The sequence below is a fragment of the Eriocheir sinensis genome, chromosome 1, assembly GCF_024679095.1.
Source record: "Eriocheir sinensis breed Jianghai 21 chromosome 1, ASM2467909v1, whole genome shotgun sequence".
Classification (NCBI taxonomy): domain Eukaryota; kingdom Metazoa; phylum Arthropoda; class Malacostraca; order Decapoda; family Varunidae; genus Eriocheir; species Eriocheir sinensis.
Window position 1 is genome coordinate 14,621,489 of NC_066509.1, and position 22,220 is coordinate 14,643,708.

General features: G+C 38.0%; 1 protein-coding gene across 6 annotated transcripts in view; it reads left to right on the forward strand.

Annotated features, from left to right (window-relative positions):
- The window catches only part of LOC126995355 (WD repeat and FYVE domain-containing protein 2-like), a 53,228-nt gene extending 31,459 nt beyond the window's left edge, over positions 1-21,769 (forward strand). For 2 of the 6 annotated variants that reach the window (XM_050854844.1, XM_050854836.1), the window contains exons 7-10: positions 1,187-1,306; positions 1,467-1,481; positions 1,597-1,685; positions 8,265-21,769. In XM_050854844.1, coding sequence (XP_050710801.1) covers positions 1,187-1,306; positions 1,467-1,481; positions 1,597-1,685; positions 8,265-8,314 — 274 coding nt within the window. In that variant the 3' untranslated portion in view covers positions 8,315-21,769. The remainder of the gene's footprint in view (positions 1-1,186; positions 1,307-1,466; positions 1,482-1,596; positions 1,686-8,264) is intronic. The other 4 variants (XM_050854880.1, XM_050854868.1, XR_007750218.1 and 1 more) reach the window with 4 other exon arrangements.
- Positions 21,770-22,220: the final 451 nt, after the last annotated feature.

The following is a 22,220-nucleotide window of genomic DNA, read 5'->3' on the forward strand; positions in this document are numbered from 1 at the left end:
GAAGCAGATTGGTCTGCGGCAGCATCATTGTCGGTTAGTAATCTAAAATTAGTACAATTTTTCTGCAAGGATCATCCTCTTGTGGAATTCTGGTCATGAAAAGGGCATCCAATAGATTGATAAAGTAGAAACCCCATTTATCATGGTTATCATTTGGAATCTCATGATGAATAAAGACAAAAGAAAAGACAACCTCTACCTATTAGCCACTCTTAAGAAGTGTTAAAAGGCCAATAGCCATAACAGTAGCAAGACTAGGTAATAAAAGGAGCTTATGTAAAGGTTGATTAGCAAGCAAATGAATATTACTGAGTTGGCCATCAGCACCAACTAATTATAGTCCATACTTAAGCTGGATCCCTCCCAGTAGTGCCTGGATCCCTTGCGAATATTTCAAGGCACTGCTGTTTGGCTGTTGGTGGACAGGGTAGCAATTTGACATCTCTGTCGCCCAGCACAATCAAGTAGTTTCCGAAAATATTCACATTTCTTTACTTAGCTCATCTGTTACTCAAAATAAGCAAATTTCATTGATTGTTCAGCTCTTACGTGGTTTTCAGAACCCAGTAGGGTAAACTGATAAAAGTAATTATAGTGAGTAGAAATCAGATAACATTTAATGTTCAGACAGCTTTTTGCAAATCCCTCCTTGTCTCCTCTTGTATTGCACTCTATTTAAAATCTTAAAGTACTATGAAATACAGAAGAATTTTATGCACAATATTTAATTTTTTCCAGAATTGTTTTCATAACGACTGCAAATATCTATGTAAAAAGATGCATAAACATTTACTGTTATTCTCTGAGCTACTCCCCATTATTACTTTATTTCTTTACCCATTGAATTTTTTAAATAGTGTTGTAGTTGTAGATTTGCTGTTTACTGCTTAATCCATTGGTGCCAACAAAATTTGCATATCATGTGTAACAGATGAGCTAAGTAAAGAAATGTGAATATTTTCTAAAGCTGGACTGGCATGTTGAGTGTGGAGATGCCAGACGCCCTACCTCCCAACAGCCAGTCAGCAGCGTCCTTACTTACTCGGCTAGGAGGGTATCCAGCTTATGTGAACAGAGTATAGTATTGGATTTTCTTGTTGGTCATAGTTTCCTAAGGCTATTGACAGCTGAAGTGTAGATTTCTCTCAAAATAATGATAATATTTTCTTAAACGATAAAATTTCAGAAAATGTGGTAAGGCTGTTTGTGACAACTGCAGCAGCAAGAGATCCTGCATCCCTGTGATGGGTTTTGAATTTGATGTAAGAGTGTGTGACAAATGTCATTCAACTATCTCAGATCAAGAGTGAGTACTCTATATAAGTCAGCAAAGTATATTTTCTCTGTATCTGGCATATGTGGGCATCAGATATATATGTGTTCATACTTAAATTTTGTGAATACACATTAATTGGTTATCTACACTTGTACTATTTTATATTTCATTTTTTCCATGAACTGCATAGACTGAATGGAGAAAAGTAAGCAAAATTTAACATATGTTCTAATTGCTATAACTTCATATTTGATTTTGTAATCATTATAGTTAATAATCCAGCCTAAAACATTGTAGCACTTCAACCTCTCTTTTTGCAGCCGCCAATCCTTGGCCAAGTTCCACGAGGTGAAACATAGCATAGTGAACATGGACCTGGACGAAGAAAATGGAATCCTGCTCACTGTTGGTATGTAAGACTGGGTGTGGTTGTGGGTGGGTGTATTTACCTAGTTGTGACATACAGGAAAGGAGATATTCTCGTACTGTCCCGTCTCTGTATCTACTACTATCTAACCTGGCCTTGAATTCATGAATTTTTATAGGCCATTCCAGGCCTCCACTATTCTGTGTGAAAAGCTGTTCTTCTTAATATCTCTTCCACATGATCCTTTTTCATCTTCCTTCCATGGCCTCTTGAATCTCTTGTATCCCATGCTATTAAATCTTCGTTGTCCACTTTTTCCATCCCATTCAGCACACTACAGTCAGATCTTCTCTTTCCCTCCTCTGTTCCAAAATAGGTAAATTCAATCACTTCAATCTCTTCATATGTTAAGCCTCTTACTCCTGGAACCAATTTTGTTGCTGCCCTCTGAATCCTCTCTAATTTCCTTATATTCCACTTTGTACTCAGTGACCACACTGTTGCTGCATATTCCAACCTTATCACATATCACTGTCACAATCAGTTTCTTGAGCTTGTATGTCTCACCTATAATTCTGTTTATGTGTTTTTCTGGTAACAAATTATCTGATACAGTTACTCCTTGACCCTTTTCCACTGATGTTTTCTTAATGCTTTCATTTCCTATTGTATAGTTACATGAAGTTCTCATTTTACGCTTTCCAAGTTACATCGCTGCACTTTCTGGTGCTTAATTCCATTTCCCATCTGTGACTCTACTCTCATATCCTGTCAAAGTCCTGTTGCAGTGCTTGACAGTCTTCCTCACTTACAACCTTCTTAAGGGGAGAGTCCGCCATGAAAATATGAAAACAATTTTTTAAAAAATACGAAATTGAGTTTTATGGTCTATGGCAACACCCTATCCTTTGGCTTTCGAATGGTAGAATTTTTTTCAGTCAGACATAAATTTAAATGCCAATAGCGAGGGGATTTAAATGGCTACTGCGTGGGCGTGGCACGTTGACTGCGGCACATTAGCTGGCATGCCAAAGTATGGAATGAATGTTGGATAACCAAACATGCAGCAATATTCAGGGTGAAGTTTATAACCCATGTAACAGTTTTGGATCCAACACAATTATGGATATGAAAAGTGCAGCCTGCTCCCAAAAATGTTTGGAACAAATGAATATATAGAAAAAGGATTAGAAATGAGAGAAAAGAGAAGAATTGCACCAAAGAAGACAATAAAGAAGAAGACGAAGACAGACAAAGGAACTCCATCCGATAGCTGTGCACTTAGAGAGTACTGATTGAACCTTGCAACAATTAGGGGCGTGGCGTGCCCTGACACCCCCGCCTTTGAGTGATTAATACCTATATAAGGCGGGACAAGGTGCCTGATCCTTTTATGCACTCATTGATATGTGATTACGGATCCCATAAAATTCATATGAAAGTGGCATTGACAATATAGTACCTTCACCGAGCCGAAGAACTTTAGCAAAACTTCAATCACGTTTTTCTCAAAACTAGTACAACATGAACATAAACTTATTTTTTGCTTATATTTTATGATTTTCATGAAACTTTAGGACATACAAGATCGTGTTTTGTACTAAATTTTACAAGATGTTTTTTTTGAAAAACGGCATTTTTTTCGATATATGGAAAATTTTTCTAAAATAAATTTCAAAAATTTAAAAAAAAATACAGATTAACAAAAATAGTTTTCAAAAAAACATCTTGACAAATTGTTAGAATTACAATGAACTATCAGATGTGTGTGTCACAGGAAAGTCAGTAAAAAAATGGCTGAGAAAAATCAATTCCAAATTTTCATAAAAACAACAATAAATAATTTTCTTTATTTTTCATTTCATCTGATCAGCTTGAAATTTTCATATGATAACAAAGGTACTAATATATACAACATATAAATTATTGATGACCAAAGATGCAATTTTAATCCACGGCGTACTTTCCCCTTAAGAAACAGCATCACCAACAAACAAATTCATATGACTGTTTACTCTCCCTCTGTTATGTCGTTACTATACAGTGTTCGCAGAATGTATTGCGTGCGCCCCGCACTTGCATGTAGTGTTCACTTGTCATCATTTCATTCTTAGGAAGGAAATACAGCCCTCCATGCCCCCCATCACCACTATAGTCCGGCAAATCTTAAGTGGCGGCTCTGACATAGACAGCCCGCTAGACACTGGTGTTATGTCTCCAACCGACCTCGTGTACCGTGCCTCTCACACCCTTCTCTCTCTCTTTCTCCCCGTGTCTCTCTCTTTCTCACTCTTGTATAAAAACAAATATGTTTTTTTATGATTGATTCTCTATCTGTGAGTGAATACAAAGAAATGTGTACAACACTTGGCAGCGTTGCCACCACGGCGTTGTCAGCTCAAGTCAACCCAACACACCGCAGTTGCCAGTTGGTCTGCCTGCTTTAATTATGGCATTTTTGCCATTTTTTGGTGTGTGTCTGCCATCTGCCATACAATATCAGCCATATGGCATAATTATGATAAAATATGGAGACTGTACCTATATATGGAATGCCAGGACCGTCAAGCAAATTCTGATGTGAGTCATGCAGGTGAATGGTGAGGTTCCGTTGGGGATGGCCAGGGAGTAGGGAAGGAGTGGTCGCTACGAACATTTCTTGGTGCATTTTTTTTAAAGAGGTTTATTATTATTATTATTATTATTATTATTATTATTATTATTATTATTATTATTATTATTATTATCATCATTATTATTATTATTATTATTATTATGCATTGTCGTGCACCATACTCCCGAATGAGAGTACATACACCCCCACTTTTCACACACACACACACACACCCAGAAAGAGAGAGAGAGAGAGAGAGAGAGAAGGGTGTGAGAGGCACGGTTTGCGAGGTCAGTTGGAGAATTGGCAACAGGGTCTAGCGGGCTGTCTACGTCAGAGCCGCCACTTAAGATTTGCCGGACTATAAATGCTGCCCACACCATTACACTAGGAGGGTGTTTCACGGTTTTACTTGTGTACTGAGGCAAGTAGCGGTTGGAGTTCTTGGGATGCCTCACTTTCCCTTGCCGTGTTCTGATGCATCTGAAGCTGCTTTCATCACTAAAAAGCACGTTCCTCCATTGCTCTGGAGTCCACTCCTTGTATTTGCGTGCAAATGCAAGTCTCTTCTGTCTCATCAGCTTTGTAAGAAGGGGTTTGTCGGCCGGCCTGAATGTTGGTAAGTCAAGTTCCTTTTGTAGCCGTTCCTGGATGGTTCGCTCTGAGACATCTAACAGATCTGGGTGCAGCTTCTTCAGTTAACAAGCTGTAATCCACGGATCCTTCATAACCTCACGCTTCATGAAGGTATCAGTCACCTTGGATGTCTTTCTTGGCCTCCCAGACGCTGGTTTTCTTAAGGGTATGGTGTCTGGAGGGAGGGTACGAGCGGCTGCAATCAGGCGGCGAATGGTGCTTTCGTGTTGCTGTGTACGTCTGGAAATTTCTTTTGTTGGCACATTTTCAGTCTTCCATGCCAAAATTCTGGTCTTTTCTTCATTGCTGAGGTTGGCTGGAGCCATGCAGATACCGTAGCATAAAAACAGGAAGGCTGGGAGGAAAAAGAGATGTATAGGGCATTATGGAATGGAAAAAATGTCGTACACTCTCTCTCCACGGCAGCTCACTGAGCACTGAGGCGAGAACCGTCAGCCCAGAGACATACCCTCACATTTCCCGCGCTCAAGGCAGCAATACAAGATGTACAAAAATGGCGCGAATTGGCTCCACTGTACGATAGCCAACTTACCATAATTCGGAGATTTCCGGCAGTAGCGCGCAATCCTTTCCGCGTACACTGTAGATTGCAAACATGACTAGAGCCAGCACCGACCCTTGTGGAACTCCACTGATTACTTTCCTCCCTGAGAACCTCACATCACTAATCACTATCCTCATTTCCTTGTTCTCAAAAATCTTTCATCCACCTCAAAAGTCCTCCCATCCTATACACTCCACAGTCTATTTTTACTTTTTCCCATTTTCATTGTGTGACATTTCTTTTTGTTAAACTCCATTTCCCATTTCTTACTCCATTCAGGTATCTCATTTGAATTTTCCTGTAGCTTATTACAGTCATCATCATCTCTTATTTTTCTAAGCAGTTTGGCGGCGTCTGTAAGCATACTCACATAACTCTTTACTTTTTCCGGTATATTATTTATGTACGTTAAAAACATTGTTGGAGCTAACACTGATCCCTGTGGCACTCCACTTGTAACCTTTTTCCAATCCAATTTTTTATCTTTTAATATGGTTCTCATTTCTGTTTGTCAGGTAATTTTTCATCCATTCTGTCATTTTTCTTCCTAATCCTCCTCTATGTTATAGTCTCCACAGCAATGTGTGTGTGTGTGTGTGTGTGTGTGTTTACCTAGTTGCCTAGTTGTATTTACCTAGTTGTAATATACAGGAAGTGAGCTACACTTGTGTGGTCCCGTCTCTGAGTCTCAATTGGTCAAACCTCGCTTTAAACTCATTTATGTTTGTGTGTGTGTGTGTGTGTGTGTGTGTGATTCTTATGTTAGTGCAATGCCTTCTTCAGTTTATTTATTTATTTATTTATTTATTTTATTTATTTTTTTTTTTTTTTTTTGTGTGTGTGTGTGTGTACACACACTCAAAAAACTATCGTTACAGTGGGGTCCGACGAATTTCACATTGAGCAACCCGGTAATCTCTCAATTTGTCCCATACACAGGCTCTTAGAATAACTATACCTAAAAAGTGTAATTTTGAGCCTCCTTTTTTTGTAAAAATTTGTTTAAATAAAAAAAATAAAAATAAAAGGGTTGGTAAGAGTGCGATCACCCCCACCATCTCAGCTCTGCTTGGGGGAGCAGGACAGGACCCCCGTAAGGGAGGGATAGAGAGGAAGGGAGACACTGAGATACCAGATATCACCATAATATTAACGGAGTAATTTGAGTGCCACTTGTTTAAGCTTTATATTCACAAATTATTAAACAATAATGCTCATATGATATACATAACAGCGGTGGGTAGAAGTATTCTCCCATGCCAAAGACAAAAACAACCATCAACTCATGTCAGATATAGTTCAGTTCATAATGCGCCATCCTGGAATTAATGCTTACACTGAACGTGTCTTTTCTTTCATGAACAAGTTGTGGGCATATGAAAAAAAAAAAAAAAAAACTTCAAATTGCAAAGCTAAAAGCACTGCTGGTAAGGAAGATAAAGTTTAAATAGAGTTCCATGGACTTCTACAGGTTGTTTCAATCTACCCCTGGGCTACCCTTCTCTCCTGTGCTGCCTCATTGCCTAATAAAAAGTAGGAACTTTGCGCGCTTTTTAAGTTGACGAATAAGGAATTTGGCGCGGGCGTTTTGAATTGCCGAAATTAGACGTCTCTGAAGAAGAGTTATTTATTAAATAGCTTATATGCAGGAGTTAATTTGTCTAACATGTTGGTATAATGACTCGCCGATAATTATTAGAGAATTAATCGTATTGGGTGCATTCCATGATTGTTTCGAGACTAGCGAATACCGTGACTCGAGTAGTGCATGCTATACTAGTGAAACCAATGCCAACGTTATCTTACCAATTGGGTGATAAGTCAAGTTTATAATCCACTATAAATCTATCATGAGGGTTAGCTAAGTTTTACGTAACCTCCTAGGCTCAGTGGAGCCGTATGTGGCAATCAGTCAGTAGGATTCACTCTGATATCCGAATCCTGAGTGACTCATCACCGCAAGGTGTTTATCATATTGTCTCCTAAATGGACGAAATTTTAACTTCACTTGTGTGTGAGGTGTTAAAGCATAATTTCATCACCCCAAACACTACAGTATTATAACTACATAGAACACAGATCAATTAACTTCGACAAAGACTCCACCTGTGTGTTTCATGAAGCGTTACTGTGCCAGCTCAAATTCTACTGCTTCATTAAATTTTACGAGTCCCGCTCACTTGGTTCAGGCAAGTGAACCACACCCAACACACGCAGTGATACCAACATGAGTAGCCTGTTCTCAATGGCTTCGTCCTTGGTGTCAGTTTGTATTGTGCTGAATGTGTAACGATAGTTTTTTGAGTGTGTGTACATTAGGCATATGACATAATTCATTAGTCCACCCCTATTATTATTATTATTACTATTATTATTATTATTATTATTATTATTATTAGGTATTATTATTATTATTATTATTATTATTATTATTATTATTATTATTATTATCAATATTATTTATTATTGGTATTCCTGGGGTTTGAAATTGAAATTGCATGCACAGAAGTAGTGTAGTCCCCACATAAAGAGAAAGAGAGAGACAAACTTGAAACAAAGAGCAGCAACCAAGATAGGTAGTTGGTTCCCAGTCTGACATTTACTGTACAAAGATAAAGTGGAAAAATTTGGGCCACAATCCTTGGAAGAGAGAAGAAAGGGAACATAATTCAAAGTAGTGATTGGAGTAGACAGAACTGACATAGAATTTTACTGTACTTTCAAGATTGAAGAAATGAAAACAAGCATAAGCTGAATTTTTCCCATAAAAGTAGATCACACTTAATACCTTGTTACTGTTGCACAGGTCAAGACCGAATCATGAAGATATGGGAAGTGTCGAGTATGCTGAATTGATCCCCAGAGGAAGGTGAGGAACCATGGCAGACCCAGGTGCTGCAAGCAGCTGGAGAGTGTTAGGGGTCTTGCCAGTGTCCCCCACCTAATGAAGGCCAGGAATAAAAACAGCAGGGTGAGAAAATTCAGGAATGTATTGTTGGGCATAGATAATTGCTAATCATTGTTTGGGTCTCCCTGTTTTGGGATTCTCTTATTACAGATTCATTTTTACATTGAATTATGTTCTTTGTCATTTAAATGCAAAGTAGCTGTTCAAGTGTGCTTTGATGTGTGTCATATGGATAAGGGGTTAGATGAGGCATGGTTCAGCGTTCGAGCTGGCAGTGACAGCACTAACAGCTGACTCGAACAGGGAGAGCACATGTAGGGCTGATTGCAAAACCTGCTTCAAAAGTTTGTTACCAATATTACAGTGCTTTCTCTGTTGAATTTTTTTTTTCTATTCAGTGCTGTGAAATATATTCTCAATGAAGGCGGTGAAGTGTCAGCATGTCACAGAGTTAATTAAAGCTGTTCTCTTGGTTGCATTCCACAAGCTGTCATCTCAGTCTCTTGTCTGACACTTTTCAGCTTTCTGGGTATTTGTTGTTGCTTGAAATGTAGTCTGAATGAATACATTTATCAATGGACACATTTAACTTCCACTTTGTTTTGACACTGACAAATTTTCATATATAGCATGCCTTCATTGGGCACTCAGCCGTCCACCCTTCTTACAATACTTGAGTGAACATGAAAATGTCTTACAATTAACCATAATGACTTTTTTATTCTATTTCCTGATTTCCTGCTAGTTGTGTCCATTATATCCAGTATAGAATGATTTTCTAGAGGAGAAAGATATAATGAGTTGCAGAAGATGGTTTTGAGATTAATTATTAAGTAACTACTGCTTCATATAATACTGATGAAAAGAGTAAAGTAGAAGTGCTGAGAAACATCTTAAGAGCTTCAAGGAGAGAATGTGTTGGATTTGAGACAGTGAAGAATACTATGGATTATAAAAATTATGTGATAGACAAATTAAAGAAAGTGTTGATAATTACAGTATGCTGAGGGAATGAGGAAGATAAATATTGGTGAAAGAAGCTAGATCAACAGTTTTAACTGAAAGATAGGATAATTATACATGGAATAGAATAGAGTGCGAATGTGCTGACAACCAACAGTCTTATATGAATGTTTTAGGTTCATATAAGTGGGTCTGGGTTACATTCCTTTAACCCTTTTGGTGCACATGGCGAGGAAGCGAATATCCCCCAAGGCGCACTCTGGCAGCCCAACGGGGAGTCTCTTTTAAACTCTGTATCTCAAAAACTATTCATCACAGCTAAAAAACAAAAACACCATTGAAAAGAGGAGGCCAAGATCTATAGGATTTGGTTATGTATGCCTCTCCTGGGAATGTACACGCACGTTCGGGGGGTGTTGCCTGTGAACACTTACATCAGTGCGTCCGCGACGGTCAGCCATATTGAGGCAACTGCGGACATCTCTCCACGAGGTGCTGGCAAGGTAGTATTGCCAACTGCAAAATTTACAACTATTTTGTCAAAGAATCAGTCAGGTGATAGGTGAAACTATGCAAAAAGGCCACTATATTGAACAAGAACATCCACCAGTTACTCGTCCGTAAATTTCCCGTACTAGGCTGATGTGATTTTCCACCAAATTTAGTGGAAAACCCACTCAATTGGCAATACTGTGTTGTGAAATATAGTGTTGGAACACTCTCATACGTGAGAGATTTGAGTGTGGCTGGAGCTCCCAGCGAATGTTTAGCACCACCAGCAAATGCGCTACTGCACGCTGCGAGCGTTTAGCAATGAAAGGGTTAATATGAAAGCCACTGCTTCCTTTGAATGTTGCTGGTTTGTGAAACATCTTTCTTAGCCAATGAAGATCTGATTGTAGACATAGTCAGGTCTGAGCAACAGGGCATGGGAGTACTTAATGCAACTAATTTAACTTGATGATTTTGTATGACCATGCATGTTTTGCTTGCTTCTTGAGGCTTGTCTTCTTTCCTGCTTGTGCAGTAACCGGGAAGTCATAACTGATAATAAGACTTTGTAGTTTTCTTTAATGAAGCAAAGTTTTGGTACTAGTTAGGCATGTTATCAGAGGGTTCATGAATTACTGAACGTTGGGAAAGCTGCAGCATTGCACTAAATGCTTAGTGACTCGCTCTCTGTTGAAATATGTTAGTTATATGGAATTCAAGTAAATCCTCATTCACACTGACAATCCAAGTTTTCATCATTTTATTATCATGTTAATGATGTGAAAAGACTGAATTAAAATTTACTTTTGCTTTACACTGAAGTGAAGGTAAGTACAATTTTAACTACAAAGTCAGCTTGCTTAAGATTGAATGATCTGTGAAATTCTTCAGCAGGGGTCTCCTATCTAGATTTGCTGAAACTTGACTCTCCTTGTAGATTTATGTCAAATTTCAGTTTGTCTTTTGTAACATCCTTGTTTTGTTTTCTTCTTCAAAATTTGTGTGATGATGTTGATATATTGGCGAAAATTTCTTTCCGAAGGGTGCGGGACTTTGTGTGTCCGAGGTGTGTGGGGGAAGATGAGGGTGGTAATGGTGAAAATGACAGGTTGGTGGTGGATGGAGGTGTGTTGGAGGAAGTACAACAATTCTGCTATTTGGGAGATGTGTTGGACTGTGAAGCAGGAGTAGAGAGAGCAGTGAGAGCAAGAGTGGCAGTTGCATGGAGAAGGTGGCAAGAAATGGCCAGTCTATTAGTGAACCACAGCATAATATTGAGGAGCAGAGGAAGTGTATACAAAGCCTGTGTGAGATCTGCTCTTTTGTACGGAGCAGAAACATGAGCACTGACAAGCAGACTGATGGACGTCTTATGCAGGTGTGATCGCAGGATGCTGAGATACGTGGCAGGAGTGAGGTGGCAGGACGGGAAGTCTAGCAATGAAGTAGCTGAGATGTGTGGGGTTGAGGACCTTTTTGTTGAGTTGAGGAAGAGAAGACTAAGATGGTTTGGACATGTAAAAAGAGCAGGGGAGGGGGTGCTGAAGGAGGTGGAGGAGGTGAGAGTTAGGGGATGGCGGCCAGTAGGAAGGCTTAGAAAAAACGTGGAGTGGGTGTGTGATGGAGGATATGAATATATTGGGGATAGAGGAAGATATGGCACAAGATCAGATGTGGAGAACAGTCATCGCCTGTCCTACCCCATCTTAATTAAATGGGAAAATATGGATGTTAAATGACAATGATGATGATATATTGGATATGAGTATTGCGTATACCAATGCAGCCCCATAAATTCGGAATAACCATAATGGTACCCTCATATGTGGGTTTAGACCTATTGGGCCCTTTGTACTCTTGACCATAGCGATTAGAGCTAATTAATGTTTCTAGAAGTCACATACAATGGAAAATGTAAAAGAAAATGGTGAAAGTTTATTGAGAGAATTACTTCTGACAAGAATTCAGCATTATGGCTGAATTATGTATTGTCTGAGTATCCCTGTTGGTGAGGATTAGCTAAAATCTAACAATTCGTCGAGGATGAGTAATATCAGAATTCTAACTACACCGGGTATTCGATATATGCGAGTTCAAAATATGCAAATTCGCTCATATGCGACTAACCTAAATGTGCCAAGTATTTGTTTTATGCGAGAAAAATTCCCTATTATGCGAATAGCGGCGCTGGTGCGACTGGTTGGTGAGTTATGGTGGCAACTCGCACTAGAGGGCAGAGGGTGCAAATGTTTTCCCACAATTTCCACGCCTATGATTAAACTTTTCCTCCCTCTGATTCTAAAGTTAATCCTCAGGCAACTAATTATCAGCTTAAATTGTAGATATTGGGTGTGTCTCCCCGGAAGCAATCAGCAGCTCTGGGCTGTCAGACTCAGAGAAGCTCTACCCTGAATGGGGTACATATAACTTCAAGTATAATATCCATGTCCTGATTTCCCTTCAGTAAGATTCAAAATACATATGAATATACAGTACGTGATATAGTAGAAAAAAGCATGCACATTTTAACTGTTGCATTAGTGCTTTATTATTGTGAAAAGGTGCCGGAATAAATAGTTAGAGGGTTCAAAAACGGGTTGTGGAACATAACACCCTATAACTAATGGGATAATTGGTTCGATATATGCGAATTCATATTATGCGAGCTTTTTGTAGAACATAACCCTCGCATATAACGAATACCTGGTGTATATTAAAAACTAGTCAGTCATGGGGGACGTACATCTAGTCCTGGCTTCCTGCATATATTATCTAGTCAATTTATAGAGCTCTAATTTAGGGAAGAAATTTTTTTTTCAACTTTGTTTAAGAGCTTGGATATCTGAGGCAGTGGGCAAAGGAACATCATTTCTACCAATTTCATGATTTTCTGTTTTTTGTGTCATGGCATTTCCATTCTCTGCTCTAAAAGACTGGCATTGTGGCTAATATGGCATTCATTTGTTAGGAAAATCACATCCAAAAATGATATAGAAACTGATTGCAGTTGTGTAATATGTATGCATTTAAGACGTTAATTTTCTGAAAATATATAGATATCTCCATCTTTTGACATCTAAATGAAGGAAATCATGTGGTTGTTTCCTGAGTACAGGTGAATGAAAATGCAAAATTTGTGAGCATTTTGCCAGAAATGTTATCTTGATGCTTGTGTCATTTGTTTGCCTACTGTCTCATATATATATATATATATATATATATATATATATATATATATATATATATATATATATATATATATATATATATATATATAAACATTTATTTTTCTCATTTAACAATGGCACTTGTTCCTCTGTTCCTGGTCATGCCTTATGACCCCATTTTTGGACAGCTATTTGTATCTATTGCCTGAGTTTGGTTATCTTAACAATGCATTTGTGCTGCTTTAGGATCTTTTTTATTGCATTTATATCATAAACCAGTAGATTTATGTTTAGTCTACACCATCAGATTATTAAAAGATTTATGTTTTAATTGTTTTCAATAATTTATTTATTTTGTTAGTTTTAGCGTTGATTTACTTTGGAAAAGACAGGGAAGCTGAATGTTTTTTCTCTTGTGTACCATGTATAGTCACACAAGTTTCTTTGATATGATATAAATATATTGTTGGATTGTAGAGGGATTAATTTTTTTTTATTTTATTTTATTATTTTTTTTTTTTTTCTAGAAATGAATTCCATTGTATTCCTCAAACTTTACAGTTAAACAGGTAGTTTTTTTTTATAGGTTATGCTTTAGAGAAAGTGTTTACAAAACCTATTTCACTGTATTAGTCTTTCAATCATGTATTACCACAGAAATAATTTTGTAAGAGATGGAATATGTACTTCACCAAGAAAGTTTTGACTTGCCTCAGATTTTTTATGCTTTGCTCTCAAAAACAGGTGGATTTTTCCATTTGATTGCCCTAAGTCATTGATTGATTCAGAGTTATCATTTATTTGCCATCATCAATCACTTTTGATCAGATGTTTCCAAAATTCTTCTTTCTTGACAGATTTTGCACCTTTGCACCAAGTTTCATAGTTTGAAAAACTTTTGTGTAAACCTACTTACAGACAGACAAATAAAAAGCACTGAAAACACAAGCTCCTTGCTGTTGGCAGAGGTAACTAGGCTGTAGTATTTTATTGACACTGAGGGTGCAGTAACTAACAGTTGGCATGGAGAAATGATAAGCTGACAACAGTATGTAACTTCTCAAGGCTAACCTAGTACATATTCTTCAAAACTCAGGTTGCTATTGAAGTTAGTATGATTCCCCAAAAAATAGTTTTTTTTTTTTTTTTTTTCTTTAGTAGTTTTCACTGATATGTGAAGAATAGGTATTATGATGTTGGTTCTTTGGCCATTGTGCCTTCATAATCAGTTTGCAATGACATTTCTGTATTGCACTGAGATACTTTTTCTTTACCCTAACTTAATCTTTTCACCATCCATTATTCTTTTACTATCAACACTCACACTTCTCACTTTCCTAATGGTACCTGCTGTTTTAATTTCTCACCACTTTGCACATCTCTGTGTCTGATATTTCCATATTTCGTTCATAAAGAGTGTCAATGTGGTCAAATTAAACTCTTCTGTATTGTCATTCATACCTCTGAGATGTAGCTTATACTGTGGTACACTTGTGTCATAACATTTTGAGGATAGCCTAAATTACACACCATTTATCATGTTTTGCATTCACTTGTTCCACTTGAGATATAAAGAACACTGTTATTAAAGTATGCTAGTATCTATATGCTGTATTGGGAAACATGATGAACACCTCTAGAATACCATAACCAATAAACTAAGTATGCTGATTAAAGAAAAAAAATGCATATAATCTCATAAGTTGCTCTGGTATGTAAAATGTTTGGTACTAGGCACAGGATGATGATTCCTTCTGAACTAAAAAGAATGGCTGAATCACCCACAAGGCTATAATCCGAATACCTCATGTTTTTATCCCCTGACATGCATGGGATTTTTCAAAATAGTCCATTTAAAGGTAAAGCTAAAGTTATTTATCAGAAACATCTTGTCTTTATGTTTGTGCTCCCCAGGGCGGCAACACTATAAATTTACCTGTGATGCCCCTTGTCATTGCTGGGGTGCAGCTCTGTTCAGTTGTTGAATTAGCTCTTTTAAACTTAATGATGGAATTACACATGGAATGAAAATAATAACAGTGTAAATTCTGTACATTTCATTGACAAATAATTACTGCAGAATGAGGGAGGTCCAAGATCATAGCTGGCTTAAAACCCTTTCAAAGTCAAGGGGCCATAGCAGAAGGAAGGCTCATATAAGACTGACAGATGAGATGTCATCCATGTGATAAGTACAAAAAAAAAATAATTCTGCAGTGAATAACACGCTGAACATGTGGGAAATGGCCCCACAGTCACCCACAAAAGTAGAGCCTCATTAATTGCATTAATTGGATTAAAATCAAATAGGATATTTTACAGGTACATGAAAAAACTTGGTTGTTTAATATCCATTTTCCATCAATTTATGATCTCATTTACAAAAAAAGTGCATTGGGGTTCAAAATCCCAGGAGATCAAATAGGTGATTTGTGAGTAATGTGAGATGCAACATAGTAAATCACACATTATCAAGTCTGGCAAGCAGGTCTGAGATCATGAAAGCTGCTCACCAAAATGAACATTGATGAAAACAAGTTACATGAATGGTGACCAAATATTGTGGCCAAATCAAATAGAGTGAGCTCATCTATCCATCCAATTTTTGCACTGCTCAGAACACTGCTAAGTGGAGTTTTGTTGTACAGTCATGGAAGTTTAGTATATTTAGTGCTATATATGTCAGTTTTAAGGTGATGTTCATTTTCAAAATTTTGAAGTCATTCCTAAGGGTATACAGAAATACAGGAGGTGAAAATTCTGAATGATGTTTACAGCTAATATAAAATCCCATTCAGTGTTCTGCATGTCAGTCTCAGCATGCTAGGAACTCCATTTTCTCATAAATACAAAGAGATTCAATTCTTGGTTCGTATTGCCCCTCCATGTAGTCGACCATTCTGACCACTAGGTCGTAATGGTCGACTACAAATCTACTGGCTTGTGTTTGAATCCTGACCTGGACGACTGGCGCTTTGCCTACCCATCTGCTCATTCTCCCTTTCAGAATGGGTACCTAGGGAAGGTAATCTGTTTTAACCTGGATATCATACTTGCCCTGTGGCATGGGGTACTGGGTTCTTACCCAACACAGGCTGTAGGGGCAATGAAGAAGTGAGCACTAAGGCCACTCATAGCAATAGTGAATGCCCCCAACTTTACCTTTATTTGTTACATAATGTTATCATGAATACAAAGAGATCATGCTTCTTTTCAATTCTATGTAACTGGTTGTTCTGTAATGTCATTTTGACATGATGACCAGACATAGGTGATCAAGGCATGAAAAGGTGTATGGAAAATATGAGTAAATAGTTAGAGTTCAAGATTACAGTTAACAGGTTTCAAAGCACTAACATTGTTGATACCAGTGGAAGTATCTGACAGGGATTCCAGAGCTTATTGGTCATAATGAAAAGTTTCATACACTTAAATAGTCCTGTCAATGTTTTATGGTAATTAACAGAATTTCATACAGCGATGTAGAATTAAAACTGGTGTGTGTTTTGAATGATTTGATCCATAAAATAGAATTTCTTGTAAAAATTTGGAGTTCATTAATTGTGAACTTTTACTAGAGTGAGTGGATGTCTTCTGTTTTCCCATAACACATCTATTTTATGAGAGTGGGTGTAGGCATGAGTAAGTTTCCATAGCCATTCAAGCCTTTTATTGCCCCATTCCCATAGTAATATAAGGCCTTCAAATTTTCACCTTCTTTGGTTTCATTCCCATACTGCAGTCAAGGACTCAAAGCCATTTGTAAGCAGCAGATTTCTTTGGGGGCTTTTTCAACGGTTACTGTTGATTGAATGAAACATTTGAAGGTTAAGCCAGGTGTTGGACCACTCAAAGTTGTATGGACAATGTGGCAGTCTAATATCCATATGCTAACCACTTAGCTGCTACCTACAGTAATATCAGAATTATCCTGATCTCTCTATACTGGATATGTTTTTCTAGAGCTGATCTACTGTAATATATTCCTCTTCTGTTCTGTCTTAGAAACAGGCTTACCAATGGCTTATGTTACTGGGGTGTTTGCTGCTCTTCTCTGTAAAATATGCAAATTAATGTTTCATCTTTTTCAAACATGTTTGTGACATATAAACAAAGTATTCTGATATATTCAAGCATGCCTAATGATTTTCTCTGAGCATGTGCCAGACCTGAGTGGTTAGTGTCATGCTTAAGGAGTCAGAGAATTTGGAAAATAGATTACAAGGACCAAGGTTATTTCGGCACCCAAGTCATAATGTAATATGTAATAGCCTTCGTCCAAGGAAAGTAGCTACTGGTTGATGCTTACCCAAGGAGTTTGTGACTTTTGTGGGATTCTGAGTGTATTTGTGTATTTGCAAAAAAAGAAATTTCCTTCCATGTAAAGCATATATATGTGCACTAAGAAGTTACTATAGAGCACCATCAACTAGCATTCAACAACTTCTTTGGTCTGGAAGTCTGAGTAACCGAAATACTAGTTACACATATGTACATAATTTCAGAATAAAAGAAAACTTGCAGTTATATATGAATTATGATGAGAGGTGAATGCTAGTAGTTATAAATGTAGATACCTGTTGATAGGCAGACTTTTTTTTTTTTTTTTTTTTTTTTTTTTTTTAGGAGCAAGATGCAATATTTAAATTACCACTCCTGTTTCTGCATCTGTATCTATCTTGCCAAATTATAGGTCACTTCATACAAAAAAAAAATTGCACCCATTGGCACTGCAGTCTGTTTTTGACTGGTGTACATAGTATGAGATTATTTCCTTTTAAATTTATATATATTTTTTTGGTAAATGCATGAAAATGGTTACATGATATGAGCTTTCAGTGTAAGTCTGATCCACTTCATTGTATGTGTATTGTATTTCAAGATTTCCATTATTCTCATTATTTTTAGATCTTGTTTTTTTTTACAGATTTCCTAAGGGAAACCATGTGATACTTAGTTTTAAGCTTGATTTAAATGGTCAGTGATGACCACAAGAGCCCTTGCAGGACATTTGTATCAATGGTAAGGACTCTGTTGAGGCATCATGTGTCACAAGCTCTTCAGGGTGATTAGCTTGCTTAGCCCAAGGGGACAGGTAGGCTGCAAAGGTAATGGCTGAATAATGTTTATGTTTTCCCATATAGATGCTATACGTACTATTGCTTGTTTTCTATATTCTGTTATTTGACCTATCATGAAACACATCATGGTGAAAGCCTACCAATGTGCAAGTTACAAAGGCTCTCTGAGTGTAAACTCCAGCTCATAGTTGTCTACTAGAAAAGTGCATACAACTCCCTCTGTGTACATGCATACATGTGTGTGTGTGTGTGTGTGTGTGTAAGCAGGAAAGGCTTATGACTAGTGCAACAGGTTCAGCATTATAAACTGTTATACTTAATAAGAGTTGGATGGTACATTATTCAACAAGAATATTTAAATATGATGCTATGTAATTGCATTATTTAATGTACATTGATTTTAGATTCCTTAGAGCAAAGGATACGTTATATACCATCATGTAGTGGCTTTTGATACTGAGCCACATCAGTAAAGGAAGTCATTTACTATTGGCAAAACTATTATCTTGAGCCTCTCAGATGATCACCAGCTGCCTCACTTATTGAAAGAGCTCAGAAGACTAAAGGTGAATAATTATAGTGGGACTCTCTAAAATGAGGAGACCTGGCAGTGACACAATCAAAAGGAGGGGGGTACAAATGATACTGATCCAGCATAAGCAATGGTATCCGTCTGGGGCATCTTCAGCAAACTGCACCCATTTGTTTTTGTGGTTACTATGGTTGATATCATATTTGAGGGAAGCTGAAGCATATCTTGGGCTTCATATATCTTATTGCAGTGTATGCTCCAATGAGATGAGTAAAACTGAAAAGGAGATGTTTATCTGTCTATATCTCTGAGGCCCTGGGGAACTTCCCTCCAGGGGGTGGCCATCGCTGAAGTTTCTCCATCTCTCCCTGTTCTGGGAGAAAACACCAAATTAAACTCATTAATAGACTATTGCCCCTCTGTGACACACTCATTGATTGGATGACTAATGCTGAAAGTGGCAATGAGGGAGTTGGTTATGGGTCGTTGGTCCATATGATCATGGTACCAGGAACACCAACATTTCTCTCTTCCTGACTTTTGAATAATCCAGAAGATTGAAAATTGAAAGCTCTTGATGTCAGAGACCAGAGGTGCACACCACTTGATGTGGTATATCATTGCTGAAGGGATCACTGAAGAGATTGAGCACATCCTTGTAAGTACTCATTGGAGGATCCTCCAGAACTGCATGATTTTTGGAATGTTTATTTCCTTGCAGCTGAGCATAAACTTGTTGCTGCACTCGAAGTTACCAAATTGTTTTGAGAAACTGAAGGACTTGGCATATGATAATATTATCAGTATGCAGTGACCGTCTCACGTCAGTTCAGTGTGCCCTGCAACCTTGAGGACCCAGTAAAATTGTGGATACCTTCAAATGTGAAACTCATCAATCTGCTTTGAAGAGTTGCTGAGGGAAAGGAGTGGTTTTGCCTCAGAGGAAATGTTGGAGAATATCATGGAGTCACTCCCAGGTTTGCTGGGAGGATGTAGGACTAGAGCTCTCCTGAGATATTTCCAAAGAGAATTGTCAGGATTCTCGTGGAGAAATGTTGAGGGTCATTTCAATGTTAATAACCTCCAATCTGCTTTAAAAGTCCTGAAACCCAGGTCCAAGCCTTCCTCTCGTGTGAGTGATGTACAAACAACAGATGATTGCCTCATGTCAGACATGAATGAGCCACCTATTGACAAAACCCCACTCACTCTTAAAAAGATAAGAGCCTGTGGCAAAGTCAAAGATTAGAAAGGTAGCTGGTGTTTATAACACTAGTGCAGAGCTTCTCAAAACTTGAGGTCCAGTCATGGTTCATGGGTTGAATGCAGCCTTGACTGCTGCATGACAGTCTGGAACTATACCTCCTTACTGGTAAAAGAAGCTGGTCATCCCCATCTGAAAAAGGAAGGTGACTGTCAGGACTGCAACAACTATCAGGATACTAATACACTGTTCATTGTGCCAGGAAAGCTGCCTTCCCATCTGTTGTTCATAAAGAATTCAGAGCCAACTGCAAAAGTTGCAGAGTCCTAAACAGTCAGGGCTCATGCCTGGTAAATTGACAACTGTCTGTATCATACTGCTTTGCTTACTGGTGGAGTGCCAACAAGAGTTTCGACAAGGGATGCTTGCAGCTTATGTCACTCTCAAGAAGGCATTTGATTCAGTGCATCATGAAGCTCAGGTATTTTGTACACCTTTGTAGGCTTCTTGCATGGACTGTTGATTTATTGACTGGCCTGTAATTTGGGTCTGATAATGCTGTGAAGTGTGGAAGGGCATACATAGTTTCTTTTCTGTGAATATCGGAGTGGGGCAGAGCTGCTTCCTTTCCCCATCACTTTACAGCACTTGCATGGACTGGTTAATAGGCAGAGTTGTTGACCAAAGTCATTGTAGACCATCTGTTGTTAATACCAGGGTCAACAACTTTGTTTTTGCTATCAATTCAGTAATTCTCGCCAAGTCACTGAAGGTATCCGTGATGGCTTCCAAGGCACTGCATGAGACGAAGCCGTTAGAACTTAAGGTCTCCCAGATCAACACTAAATCACAGGTGTTTGAAGACTTACTGGACAAAAAATACAATCTGTTCATGGATGCAGTGAAGACATGAAGATCTTGGAAAATTTCACATACCTTGGTAGTGTAGTGTAGAACAATGATGGATCGTGGATGAAGTCTTACAGTGGATTGGCTGAGCACATGGTGTTACTGACTCACTCAATATGAGTATGTGGCATTGTTGATACCTGTGCAGGACAAAGATGTAGATCTTCAAGTTACTTGTGCTCCTTGTCTTACTTTATGGCTGTAAGACATGAACACTTTGATAGTGTGTCAAAACAGCAAAAACTTATGAGACTCGATAGAGACTCATTACCTGCAAAGTCCATGAATGCCAACTCTGGCTATTATATGGTCATGACATATGCTACCCAGAAGTCGACACCCTGGTCAACAGGTTGTGTCTGTAAGAGACAATCTAGTGTAGAGGAGGTCAAGGAAGTGCCAGCAAATCTTGTAGCTTGAGCAAGTTAATGGATCTTGCCAGAAGATTATTTGGAACTGGAAGGGTCCTGCATGGAGACTTGCTTAGGAGAACCACTGGGAATAGCATTGTAGGGTTGGTGAGGTAACACCCCCCCCCTCATGACATATGCTTCTGTTGATTGAATACCATTGTAATAATACCTACTTTTACCCTACCAGCAAGTGTAACATTGACTTAATAAACGGAAGTTATTGCTTTTAGAAATATTTGTAAACTGGACCACTGGAAGCATTGAGCCAGTAAGTTGGTTGTCTCTGCTTTCTGAATATGTAATATGTATTTGTTGTTAAAGATAAGTTCCGTCATGAACCAAGAATGCATAATGACAGTTATTTCCAAAATGTCTGCACTTTCTTTTGATTACGACCACCCATTGTATGACATATTTGCATTTGAAATTTTGTAACTAATGTATGAGATACTCTATGACACCTTTAATGATAATAGATGAGTGACCTTTGAAGTGCTATGTCCACTTGCTTCCATATAATTAGTAAGAGAAATTCTTAGGATCTGATAAACTACTAAATGTGACAATAGGATGTACATAGGTTTTACCAAATACATATATATAATTTTATATAAGTACAGGATATTAAATGTTTGAGAATGATGAAGCATTTCCTTTGCCTGTCTTCTCTGAACAACATCCAAAAACCTGTGTAACTACTCTGTGTTTTCTGGGAGTAGTTCATCACTGCCACTTGGATGATGAGATTGACTAGAAACTCAAGGTTTGTATTTTCAGGCTCAGGGACTTCTCTGGCCATAGTACAATTAAATCTTATTTAATGTATACAGAATATTTGATAGACAATTTCAAATAGTACATAGATGACGTATGAGGGAGAGAGTAATATATTGGGGATGATGCAGTAGTGCTGTGAAGAGGTTCATGCCCCACCCAAACTGACAATATTTGTGTGGAACTATAGCAGGATTGGGTTCAGAGGCATTTGATCTACCATCAACATATATAAAGTCATCACTATAAAAAATCAGTGGAAAAAAAGTATAGTGGAACCTCGGTTCACGAACTTAATTCGTTCCAGAAGGCCGTTCGT